The following is a 13523-nucleotide window of genomic DNA, read 5'->3' on the forward strand; positions in this document are numbered from 1 at the left end:
ATTAAACACATGAGGCAGCTAAGACACAAAGTTACAAAGCTAACCACCAGAGTTCAGGTATCTAGGAAAGGGAGTTCAAACCAATCATTAAATGTTATGTCATATTTACAACAATATACTCTTTTAGCCACTTGTTTTGCCCAAGGACATATGGACATCCAGGAAAGATAACTGCATAGGATAGACTCAATGACAAACATCACCATCTGCATAAAGGCACCATCTTTCTCTGCCTGGGGCACCTGTGCTGTGCCATTTTCTCTCTCTCTTTCTCTTACAGAGCCTTCCAGCAGGCTCTCACCACTGGGGACATAATTTTCATTGAGCAGGTGATTAAAATGTTGGGCTTCAGCTCTCCTTGCAGAAAAGGAAAGCGTACTGACCTAAGATTGTGCAGACAACGGAAGGGGTTCATAGACCCCAAAACTCACACACAAATTTTAGGAAAATTATTTTCAAACTTTAGTGTTCCTATGGGTATTGAGAAATCTATGTTGAAAAACATAGATTCCCAGCCCCCACCAGCAGATTCAAAAGCAGGTCCCAAAAAGATGAATTGAAAAACGCTGCCCTAGGTGCCAAAGGAGGGAGCCCATGGCCGCTCAGTTAAGAAATCCTCTGTCAGTTCAGCAAAATGCATGGCAGGGTAAACAGGGCTGCAGATAGGTTTCTAAGCAAAGTGACAACCGTGCCTAAAATAGCTTTTTCTCCCCTTTAGTGATTTTAATCAACAGTGCATTTTGGAATGGGCAGAGATAGGGAAAGACCTTTTGCTTTTCACCTCCCCCTACAGGCTCTGGAGTAGGATCCACGGCCCACAGTTTTGTGCCTCAATAGCCTCTGCAAGTCTGATTAGGGGAAGACTACTGCAGACATCAATTCACTGGCTTCAGGGCACAACATGATTAGTTGGTTGTCTGAAAACCTGATTCTTATTAGCACCTCCCTTAAAGACTGTTCAAGTTGTCCACACTGTCACTCGTGGGTCATCAGCCAGCAGGGAGAAACCAATCAGCACATCCACACATCCTCCCAGATAACAAGGTAACACATATTAATAACCCCAGACAAGCCACTCCTGGGGACAGGATAAGTGGAGGGGAGGGCTTTGATCAAGCTCCATCATGGAGCAGGTTATTTCCAAGTAAAATATATCAGGTCACAGACCTCAGATCGGGGTGACATGAAAGGAAGCATCCCAAAGTGGGGCACTCGTGCCAAGAGTTCTCCCACAGTTCTCTGCACTGACTTATGGAATTATCTCTAAAAGAAACTTGGAGGTAAACCCTGATGAAGGGACAGCATGATCAAACAGAAAAGGTTCTGGAGCCAGAAAGGGCAAAAATCAAATTCTATCACTGCCACCAGCTTCGAGCTGGGTGAACTTGGGCCAAATCGTTAAGCCTTGACTTCCTCAGCTTTAGAACAAGGATAATGATATCTAGTGTGTAAGACTGGTGTGAGGATGAAGTGAAATAACATGGTGATGCTCCAGAGTGTACTTCCAGGGAATCTGGTCACTAAATTGGTGGTTATTTATGCTATTATTGTTAAGAGTGATTTCTGTTATAATCAATACAGCTTATCTGGCTGCAGAGAGTCTCCCTCAGATAAGATCAGATCAGATCAGTCGCTCAGTCGTGTCTGACTCTTTGAGACCCCATGAATCGCAGCATGCCAGGCCTCCCTGTCCATCACCAACTCCCGGAGTTCACTGAGACTCACGTCCATAGAGTCAGTGATGCCATCCAGCCATCTCATCCTCTGTCGTCTCCTTCTCCTCTTGCCCCCAATCCCTCCCAGCATCTGAGTCTTTTCAAATGAGTCAACTCTTCGCATGAGGTGGCCAAAGTACTGGAGTTTCAGCTTTAGCATCATCCCTTCCAAAGAAATCCCAGGACTGATCTCCTTCAGAATGGACTGGTTGGATCTCCTTGCAGTCCAAAGGACTCTCGAGAGTCTTCTCCAACACCACAGTTCAAAGGCATCAATTCTTCGGCACTCAGCCTTCTTCACAGTCCAACTCTCACATCCATACATGACCACAGGGAAAACCATAGCCTTGACTAGATGAACCTTTGTTGGCAAAGTAATGTCTCTGCTTTTGAATATGCTATCTAGGTTGGTCATAACTTTCCTTCCAAGGAGTAAGTGTCTTTTAATTTCATGGCTGCAGTCACCATCTGTAGTGATTTTGGAACCCAGAAAAATAAAGTCGGACACTGTTTCCACTGTTTCCCCATCTATTTCCCATGAAGTGATGGGACCGGATGCCATGATCTTTGTTTTCTGAATGTTGAGCTTTAAGCCAACTTTTTCACTCTCCACTTTCACTTTCATCAAGAGGCTTTTGAGTTCCTCTTCACTTTCTGCCATAAGGGTGGTGTCATCTGCATATCTGAGGTTATTGATATTTCTCCCAGCAATCTCCCTAGTATGTGGCAAACTCTCCTCTGCTCCCTTCTCCCACCTCAACCTCATCCCCACACCCAAAAGTTAGAAGAAGTAGAAAAGGCAATAATAGCTGGTAACTCTATTATAATCCTTGAGCAAATAAAATCCATTGGAGTCAACAAGGCATCCCTTCAGTTTGACTACCGCTGCTCCCCAAAGTTGAAGCTCTAGATTCCTTTGAGCGAGACCATACTTAGTATTATTTTCAACTAGTTTCATAGGCATAAGGCAATTAAAGAGGCAGAAGAGATGGCTCTCCCCCTTTTATCTGCAAGTGCCTGCTGCAATAAGCCTCATCTCTGAAGATCATTAGCACTGGAACACGCATGGTAGACCATTATTGCTGAAGGTTATTGCTGGAGACCTTACTTGCAGAAAAGTCCCATCATCTTCCTCTAGGGTCCCTTTTAAAAGATTTAAACAATGCCAAGAGCATGACTTTTGACCAGGCCACTTGCTCTGAAGCTCAGGCCAAATAACTCAAATAGCTGTGCCTAGAACTCAGGAGCTCCATGGCCAATCCATACTTCACCCCGGGATGGCAACCACTACAGACACAGGTGCATGGGCTTGAGGCAAGCTGGGAAGCTAGAATGCAGCTGCGTCCTAACTCCTGGCTGTGGAAAGCCAGTGGCGTTCCAAGCCGAGAATCAGTCGTGCTGTGTGACAAAACATTTTTGACCCTCCCCTTCCACTAACAGACCCGCTTAATACCAACTTTCCCTCTTTGAGAAATGCGGATGATATTTGTCTTTTCTATCTCCTAGGACTGTTGCAAGAATGAAAACTGAAGTCATCGAAGTAATGTTCCCATCTTTGAAAACTGAGGCATTTTGCAAGGGAAAAGGGCTATCACCAATCTAAAGTGGTATAACAACATTCAGGAGTGCTATAGAAATAGACACAATATCTTTCATACACATGCAAAATTTCATGTAGGAGTTCCTGCAGAGCATTGATGTCTTTTTTCCCCCCACCTATATTTTAGAATAGGCTCTCTTTTTCCTTGTAAACCGTGCACAGTAAGAGTCCAGCTTTGTTTCTCACCAACCCTGTGACTGTTCCATCCATCCCATAGGAGCGGAATGCACACTCCTCCTCGGGAGTAACCACTGCCCTTTCATGGAGCCTGGTTCCACCTCACACTGACCACACCTATTCTCTGCCATCCCTTTGGCCACTTCAGGGATACCGTTTGGCTAGTTTCCCCTCTAGGACACACAGATGCATTCACCAACCTTTCCAGCCAGAGATATACGACAGTAATTGAGACATACACAATGACAGGACAAATATTTTACATACATTTAGTTAACAGAAGCTGTCAGGAAGCCCAATTAATTTATCTTCCAGGCAGCCCAGCCAGTGATATTTCTAATGAAGAACTTAAAACAAACAAACAAAAGTCTGTTGGTGAAAACTGCATGTGAAAAATGTCAGGGTAAAAATGAAACAATGATGAATCCAGCTGATTTAATGTGCAAATAAGGGTAGTTATGCCCTCAAGTGACCATACAGGTTTTTATTAATATTTTCTATTTGGGCTTGGAATACAGCCAAACTCACTAGGAGATGAGTGTGTATATGCTTAAATCATATTTTTGAAACTATTTCTAAGATTAAAATCGTAAACATAGTTTACATTTAACGTAGGTTAATTTCCTTGATATAAATAGGAATTTTTACATCTCCACTCTCAAATTTACTCATGCCATCCGTTCAGCTCAAAATATCCTTGTAATAATATCAGTCTTTCAATTAAAAATTTCTCTGCATTTTAAGGTTCGGCTGAAGCACCTACTTTGCAATAAAGTTTGGAGATCACCCAAGACAAAAGATGCCTGCCTAACCTGTCTATGAACTCCTACAGCATCTGACACCCCAGAGGACACTTACCTTCTGCTGCTGCTTCAGGGCATTCTTTGGGTAGCAGACTGAAAGCTCTTTGAGGGCAGGTATCATTTTTTCTCATCCTTATGCATCAATCCACATATGTTCCTACTATCAGTGCCTGACAAATATTAGGATTCAATACATATTCATAGAATTAAAAGTAATTCAATGCATATTCATAGAATTAAAAGTAAATATGATACTTTGTATAATTTGTGTAAGCTTCTTACCTTAATGCTGCCATATGACAAGCCCACCTTAAATATGAGCAACTACTATTCTCTGAAATAAATAAGAAAATTGCATCAACTTCTCTACCCTAGCTTATGAGTTTCTGGGATCCTTCTTTAAAAGGATGTGGACATAATTTTCAAAGTCAACACTGATGTCAATTTACTCTAAAAAAAATCCCATTAAAACATCTTAAGGGATCTTTACTTTCCAATTTCACAATAGGTTGCAATTTTTTTGTTCAAAGATACTGGTGGCTCAGATGGTAAAGAATCCACCTGCCGTGCAGGAGACCCAGATTTGATCCCTGGGTTGGAAAGACAAGGGAATGGCTACCCACCCTAGTATTCATCCTGGAGGATTCCATGGACAGAGGAGCCTGGCATACTACAGTCCATGGATCACAAAGAGTCGGACACAGCTGCGTGACTAACACTTTTACTTTCACCAAGGGTCTTAACCTGAAGACATGATTTAATAAACCTCATAAACTATATTTTGCTGCAAATCTACATTGAAATGAATGCCTGCTTGGGTCTCAAATGCCTTAATTTCCTATTAAAGATATGCATATAAACCACAGAAAGGAAGAATCTTGTGAAATGAAAGGCTTGCTCATTCATAGGTCAAGAGTATAGGTCAGTGCATCATTTCTGAATCTTGAATGCTCCCAGTGCACTTTATTTAGATGTAGAAGGTGCAAAATACCTACAGGTTGACAAATTTTTTTAACTGGATTACAGTCTGTAAGGGATTTCCGTGATGTTATGGTATATTCATGTCATTTTACAGAGGGTAAAATTGAGGCTACAAAAGTTCGATAGACTATCAGGACATATCTAACTTTTGTGTATAGCCAAGACTATAACCCAGGGGTCTTAATTACCAGGAGAGATGTATTTCTGCTACACAAAATAAGAAGTACCATTTATTGAGCACTTGCTATGTACCGCCTCTTTGTATATGTGATATCAAATCTTCAGGAAAAAAAAAAAAAAAAGATGTGCCCTCCCCATATTATAATTGAGAAAACAGAAGCTCAAAGAATTTAAGGGTCTTGCTCAAAGCAGCATGCTGGGTAACTGGACAGCTAACATTCAAAGTCAACTGTGCTTCCAAACCCATTGCCTTCCATGTCACACTACATTAACACCCATTAACAGAATAAAGCACTGATGAGAAAAGAAGGTATTATGTGGCTTGCTAGAGAAATCTAAAATCCTTTATCATTTCACTCTAGAAAAAGTTTAAAAAATTACATCAAAGTATATAGTCAAATGAAGTATTCATAGGCAACCTCTTTATAAAATCAGATTTGTAATTAACTTAGAAAAGGAATCTATTCCTGAAGAACACCAGATCTGAAAGCTGAATGATGGCACATTACCTCGTGCTCAATGAATCACCAGGTGCGGATCCCATGTCTCAGTAAAGATGAAGATGTGGGTGGATAAAAGAACAGCCAAATCACTACTTTAAGGTAAAGAATGCAATGTGACAGGCACATGTTATACAGTCCTTGCTTTCCTACAAAGAGATGGAGTTTCCAGCTAAGACTATGCCTTCCTCCACCATCATATGAAATCTGTCCCAGACAGGAGTCATTAAAATACAGATCTCCAAGGGTCTGGGTTTTTCTACACCATCTTAACGTCTCTAAGACAAGTCATTCTGTGGGGTTTTGAAGTCAGATCACCTGGGGGTCAGTGTCTGTTTTGCCCCTGAACTGTTATATCTTCTTGGCAAATCATTTAACTTTCTGAAGCCTCAGTTTCCTCATTAATGCAATGGAGATAATAACACCTACTCATAAAATTTTGTGAAAATTAAATGAAATGATGAATGTCAGGCATCTACCCCAAAACCTGACTCAAGTTGGGACTCAGTTTATTCACTAAGGATGGATAGTAAATGTCAAGTCTCAGAACCACAAAAGGCAAAAAAGTACATAAAAACCAACCAGATCATCATTCACTATGATAAATGCAGTATTAAAAATATCATAATAGCAAAATATGTCAAGTAAAAGCCTCTATTAACAAATCTTGTAACACTATTTTTAGCGAGAAAGGGACAAGAGAGTGAACTGAAATATTCAAATTGACTCCAGCATAAAAATATGAAAAAGAGATATTAACACTTGACACCTGCTCAGGGATATCATAAGGATTAATGAGTATATAACTTTGAAATTCCTTGGATTTAAAGAATAAACACATCCCCACCATACATATGTACAGATAAATATATATTTTAACAAACTAAGAACTACTCTATAAATTTAGATCAGGGCACAGCATGCCTTGGATGAGTAGGGTAGGAACAATATGTTCTTGCTTACGACACCAAGCTCATGACAAATGATTCATACCCAGCACCTTTCATGCCAAAAGATCCCCCCAGGTGTTCTACCAACTTCATCAACACTTTTCATCAAGCTAGACTGCAGCTCAGAGGAATCACATCACACCCACAGACGAGGCAAAACAGTCATATCTTTACCCAACTGCACAAGTCCAACAGAGGAGGGGGCAGGAAGGAGAAGGGAAAGAGTTGCGAGAAGGATCCAGAATTCTTCACAAGTTTGACAGGCAGCCTATAATTACCATACATTTACACCTTTAATGCAGGTGTTATTGTCATCAGAAGCCCTACTTAGCAAAGACTTTTAGCTAAAGGTGAGACAGGTTCAGAGGATGTGTATTGCCTCTGGCCCTGCATGGGTTGCAGGTGGATCAATAAGGGATGGCAGTTAAAGAAGAAGAAAATGAGAGCCCCCCTCCCCCACTCACTGCTGTCCTTAGAGTTAGGTTAGTGGATTTCTTGCTCTGGGGGAACGTGCAGAGCCATGAGATGAGAATTACAAAGATGTATATACTACAGTCACGACGCCCTCTTAAGTATATCCTGGCACATAATTCTCAGTAATGAATCTGACAGGTATCCTCCCCTCCTGTTTTAGACATGAGGGAATCCACACTCAGGCAATCAGCTTGTCAGGATCAAACCACAAAAATGCTGAACTAGAACTCGGGTCTCCACTCTGCTTTTCACATCACAAAGTTGCCCAGAAAAGTTTCTTTCCACCTTCCTTACTTTCAAAAATATTTTAAACTTTCTCTCTCCTATAAATCTGGGATGGCTTTGTGGCAGATCCTGATCAAACACTGTTTCTCTTCCTCTACTACCTATATGCATACACTGAGAAAAAAACTACAACAATTTGCATGTAAGTGGGCAGGGATGGAAGGTGTGACCTTGTAGAATGAAGACCTAGGATAGAGATCTTATTAGTGTACATGATTTCAATGCTCCAACTTTTAGCACTTTGATTATTTCCTACATCATCTCCAACTTCTTTACATGTCACCCATCCAAGCCCTGACCCATAAGCCTGGCTGGGTTTATAAGAACCATTTAAAAAGGGCCAGCAGGGCTTGGCAGCATTTCTTAAATGGAGTCTAAAATTTGCCAAAGATGTACTCTCCTTTTCTTGCTCTTTCCAAGATCTTTCAAGAGGTGAACTAAAGTAGAGGTCTAATGAGTGAGTGATATTTTACAGCTTGAATTACATTAAAAGCCAGAAATATTTTGAGTCCAAGGTCCTTTACTTCTTGATACAAGATCTAATATGTCTGATGTGTTTAAAATCTGGTCTTAAAGCTGAGGGCTTTGAGTTAATCACTTAAAACAGAGCAAAAGTTATTTAATCAGTTTAAGAAGATTCAAGTTCAAATTGGGGGATTGATTTTAGTGATTATGATATGAAAGATATGACAGTTAAGGTAAGGAATGAGGGCAAGGGTCTCCAGAACTTGAATGAAAAGAATTTCAGTTTCAATTATTTGATTAAACCAGTCCTGGGCACCATAGCTTTGGTCATAAAGGCTAAACTGTAGGGAAAGCCATGCTGATATTCTCAGAGATATGATACAAAATATTATTTATCACAATTTGATTTAATACAATTTATGTCTATGTACCCAAGGAATCCATAATGATAGGCTCTTATTTTAAAATGTTCACAACTCTCATTAATAAAGCTGACAATGAACACAATTTACTAAAGTGGCACTTCCCTGGGAAGGTTTCTGGCAATTACATCACAACTGAAAACATTTTGAAATGTACCAGGGTGCACAGCTTGTGCATAGTACAAATACGACAATCTCGGTAATCCAATAAAAGCTGAGACTTTGATTTTTCTTTTTCATTTTACCGTCCTTGGTTTCTATGTTCTTGTCTGCTTAACAGCAACATGGAGAAGTTTCCATACTTTTAAATCACCTACAGTTATTACCACCAAAGCTCTTTCTTAACTATTTCAGCTCCTTGAAGTTTCTAGGTGCAGTTTAAGTTGGAATAGCTCCCTCAGATTCCAGACATTCAGGTTTTTCAAAAAATCTAAGACCTTCCCGGACTTGGCCGCAGCTCATGGACTTGCAACCATGCTCCCCTCCCAAGTATCAGCCTCCTGGAAATCCAGCAATCCCTCTCCTTCTTTAATAAAGCAAGAGTGAAGTCTTTATTCGAGCTCTTCACTACAGGAGGTCAGGCAATGGAGGAGAACAGGGAGTTGTTGTCACAGAGATATATCTGATCTTCCTGGGACCGATCAAGTCGGAGAACAACCACTCATTCACAGGCTGGAAAGCCCCAGCTCTCCAAACACACTGGCTGATGCTGTTAGAAGATGCTGGAGAGTTCCCGTCCTGAAACTTGCATCCACTTGGTCCCCAGAAACAGAATGCATTAAGGGCAGCTCATTATCCACTGAATTTCTCCTCTGTGCTAGCAAGAAGGGGTTAGGAGCTCTACACAAAAATAAAATTAAAAGGCTACAAATAAAGACTTTAAAAAAAAATCTTACTTGCTCTCAACCTTAAGTCGAGCAAGTAAAAGGAAAGTCACTTGAGGGAACAGGAGGCTTCCTGAAATTTAACCCTTTCATTTCTGCATTCAGAATACTTTAACCCCCTCTTGTTTGCCTGGTCTTGGCTCCATCCTACACCAATGAGACCAAAGAAGCAGGAAAGAGGGATCTGCCTGCCCTGTAAGAAGCTTTGTTAGAGGTTTGGAGAGGGCTCCGGTGTTGCTGGGAAAGGGGTGGGGGTAATCACCTAGTCGGTGGCATTTAACTCCTTGGGGAGAAGGGCAGGGAAGACTAATTTGCAGCATCTTTCAAGTCCCCAAACCCCATTTCCACAAATTCTCCATCAGATCACACAGATGACTTTAACCCTTTCCATCTTTCACCCCTTCGCCCTCAGTCCCATTTTACTCACGCTGCTGTTGTGGCCAGACCAGTGGACCATGGCTTGGTTGTGTGCTGAGTCGCCCGTCAGCGCGAACGTGGTGCTGGTCAGTTTCAGCTCCTCCAGCCGGAAGCGAGTGGCTTTGTCCGGGTCCCGCTCCAAAGTCCCAGGCTCGAGCTGCCCTCTGTCCCTTAGCACTCCCCGAGGGCTTCTACTCGTCCCCTCTCCTCGCTCAGCCTTCTCTTGATCCTCTCCACTCCGTCTCTTCCGGCCAGAGCGTGGAGCAACCGCCACCGACGCCCCAGTGCCCGGGGCCCGCTCCAGGGACAGCGCTCGGTCTCCGGGGGCCACTGCGAACAGGGGGCGTCCGAGTTGGGGCAGGGGCGTAGCAGGAGCTCTGCCTCGCGGTCCCTGGTGAGGAAGCCCCCCTGGGGTCGGAGCCCAGCGTGGAGCCGCGCTGGGATGCCGCGGGGGACAACAGGAGCCGCCGCCGCAGGAGCCCGGAGCGCAGAGGACCAAGAGCCCGGCGCCCGCGAGGAGCGCGCTCAGCCCGGCTGGGGAGACGCCGCCGGCGCCAACTTTTCCCATCGCGGGAGCGGAGAGGAGCGGAGAAGGGGTCCCGGACCAGAGGCGGCGGTGCAGGGCTCTCAGCTGGCCGGCTGCGAGGGGCAGGCGCTCAGGACCCCAACTCCATCCAAGTTGGGCCGCGGTGGGGGCGGGCCGTGGCGGCGCTAGGCAGGTGGCGGCCGCTTGCCCGGGCTGGGTTGGTGCCGAGCACGGGTTCGGACAGAGTGAGCCGCCGCCACGCGGGGGTGGAGCCGAACTGAAGTCGCGGGCGGAGCGGGCGCTGGCGCGCGACGCGGGAGGAAGGGTGGGCGCTGCCGGGGCTCTGAGCGCAGCGTCCCGCTCCCGAGCTGCGCTGCGCGCGGGTGGCTGCGGGGACTGGATGAGCCACCGACCCTCCCCTTGGGCTCGCCCGCGCCGCCGCCGCCCGCTCCTCGCCTCCGCGCGCTCTGCGCGCCGGCAGCCGCCTGGCTCTGCGCTGAGCCCGAGTGCCCCTCCCATGGGGGTGGCCAGCGGAGTGGTCACTGTGTTGGGGATTTCCTATTCCTGTTTTATTGTTTCTATCAGTCTCTGTGGCTGTTTCTTTCTTTTTTAAATCCCCCCCTCTGGTCATTTTCAATTTGGAGAATAGGGATGAGTTGGCTTCTCCTCTTCTTAGTCTCAGCGAGTTGGCATCTTGACCTTACCTTGGGAACTGTGTGTGTCCCAGCATCAGCAGAGAATGATGTAATTAAAATATCGCGGGTATGTGTGTGTGTGTGTGTGTGTAGTCTGAGGGATTTTTTAAATCGTTTATCACTCTTAGATTCCTTCCTTGACCTCCTACAGCACTCACTGTATTTGAACCCAATCTTACTGTATTTTATGGACTATACCGTGGTTTCCTTAAAAGACTGCACACTCATTGAGGACAAGAAGACTATGTTGTGAGCAACTTGGAAGAAGTATCCCGTTCGTTGTTGCCTTTTATCCTTAGTACTTGACACTGTCCTACATGGTAGGAAATCTGTCAGTCATTAATTCAATAAATACTTATTGTAAGATAGATTTCCCAGGTGGCTCAGTGGTAAAGAATCTTCCTGCCAATGCACCAGACACAGGTTATATTCTTAGGTGGGGAAGATCCCCTGGAGAAGAGAGTGGCAACCGACTCCAGGATTCCTGCCTGGAAAATCCCGTAGACAGAGGAGCCTGGCAGGCTACAGTCCATGTGGTCACGAAGAGTCACACATGACTGAGCACATTTACTGTAAGTCTATTATATACAGTTCTGTGTGCAAATGCATACAGGAAAGGAAGCATGGTGCTCCGTTTTTCCTGTGGCATGAGTGCCTAACCCCGAGCTATTAACACAGGCCTTTAGATTCCTAATAGCAAACTTCATGTGGATGCTGGATGCTCTGCCATTAGTTTGCTGTGGAATCTCAAACAAGCAGTAGTCTCTCAGCTTCCCAGGTTTAAAACAAAGTTGTTGCATTAGATGACCTTTAAAAATCCTTTCACTCCTAAAATTCCATAATTGTATGATTATATGGTCTGCCCGGCCTAGCTCCCCTGCTACTATTCAAAAGTTCATATGAAGATTTATAGTAGGTGAATGGGCTTTGAAAATTACAAAGAATTTCTCAAAAATCCAGGCCACTTTCAAACAGAAAGTTGCTTCTAAGGGTTGAAATACCTTCTCATGTCTTTGTAGTCTTCATGAGCCCAATAATACTTTCTTATCACATGGTAGCTATTAAATTATTCCATGAATATTTACTGATTGAATAAATTAATCCCACAACAAAACAGTACAATTTTCAATTTCTTATTATATGTTTGTTCATTTTCATATTTGCAAAGGTAACCTCACTTTAAAATCTGAATCCTGGGTTTGTGATGGGGAAACCAAATTTGAAAGTAACAGAATGATCATTATTCTTCAATTAATAATACACTTTAATTCTGTCCAAGCAGAATTTCTCTTCTTCCAAGCCAGAGGTGTGCTACAAAACTGTTCAAGTGATTGTTCTCATGATCAATCCAAGAAATGTGCCAATGCAAAATGTACAGTTTCCTCAGCCATTAAAATCGCATACTTAAAAGAACAAAAGAGTGTTCTGTTTGCCATTACAGGAGACACAGGCTGTTCTTCCAAAAGGACCACCGCTACCCAAACCTCAGTTCAGTTCAGTTCAGTCACTCAGTCGTGTCCAACTCTTTGCGACCCCATGAATTGCAGTACGCCAGGCCTCCCTGTCCATCACCAACTCCCAGAGTTCACTCAGACTCACGTCCATCGAGTCAGTGATGCCATCCAGAATCCTCCTAAAAAACGACTCCTGGTGGATTGAGTCTTCTAGATGGAGGAGAAGTGAGCCACAGGTTCTCCTACCTCTTAAATTGCAAGTGTTGTTTTTCAAAACCCAGAGCAGTTGTTTTCCTCTCCTTAGAAAGGTTTTCAAAGTTTTGCAGGATCCTTGGCTTAATACCTTCTTTCTATGCCCTGCTAATCTCCTTTCCAATCTGTGAGAATTCCTCCAAGAGAGAAAAACCAGATTAAAGCCTCAGAACCCAAATGAACTCCCATCCAAATATAGGACTGGAAAAAGCAAAATAAATTAGTGAATTCACATTTTCTGGTTTTAGTCTATTATTACCCTACCAAAATTTAGATTGTTTCGGTTTCAAAAGGAAGTTCTTCCTGTCAAGTAGAGCTGACATTTTGTCCTCAAGGAGTTTACAGTGCTCATCTTTTCAGACACCTACTACAGTAATCCCTTTAATGTGAGAGCATTTTAATTCATTTGCTGAGAATTTATAGAGACAGGCACTTTTTTAATGCCTGATTTTAATCATCCATTTGTTAAAAACTTTACACAGATGTAGAAGAAACTGACTTTAACTATTCTTTTTTATAAATTCATTCTCTTATGGCTCTGATCATCGGGGACTTTTGTCAACAAGCAGAAAAGGAAAGTACCAGTAACTCCCTAAACTATCGCGCCTTTCTAGAGGACTCAAGAAATAGGCTACTCATGGAGGAAAGTGGGCTAGTCTACTTCAAAGTGTTTGCAACCCAGCAACCCAACAGGTTTTATTAATATGATCCACTAAGAATGGGTCACTTATTAGGAAAATAGT

The 13523-nt window shown here is 43.3% G+C and overlaps 1 protein-coding gene across 1 annotated transcript in view; it reads right to left on the reverse strand.

The window, feature by feature from the left end:
* SORCS1 (sortilin related VPS10 domain containing receptor 1) overlaps window positions 1-10833 on the reverse strand; it is a 673129-nt gene extending 662296 nt beyond the window's left edge. Inside the window, exon 1 of the mRNA XM_045164209.1 lies at window positions 9864-10833. Coding sequence (XP_045020144.1) covers window positions 9864-10421 — 558 coding nt within the window. The 5' untranslated portion in view covers window positions 10422-10833. The remainder of the gene's footprint in view (window positions 1-9863) is intronic.
* Between the last annotated feature and the right edge of the window lie 2690 nt (window positions 10834-13523).

This window comes from Bubalus bubalis, chromosome 23 (assembly GCF_019923935.1).
Source record: "Bubalus bubalis isolate 160015118507 breed Murrah chromosome 23, NDDB_SH_1, whole genome shotgun sequence".
NCBI classification, from domain to species: domain Eukaryota; kingdom Metazoa; phylum Chordata; class Mammalia; order Artiodactyla; family Bovidae; genus Bubalus; species Bubalus bubalis.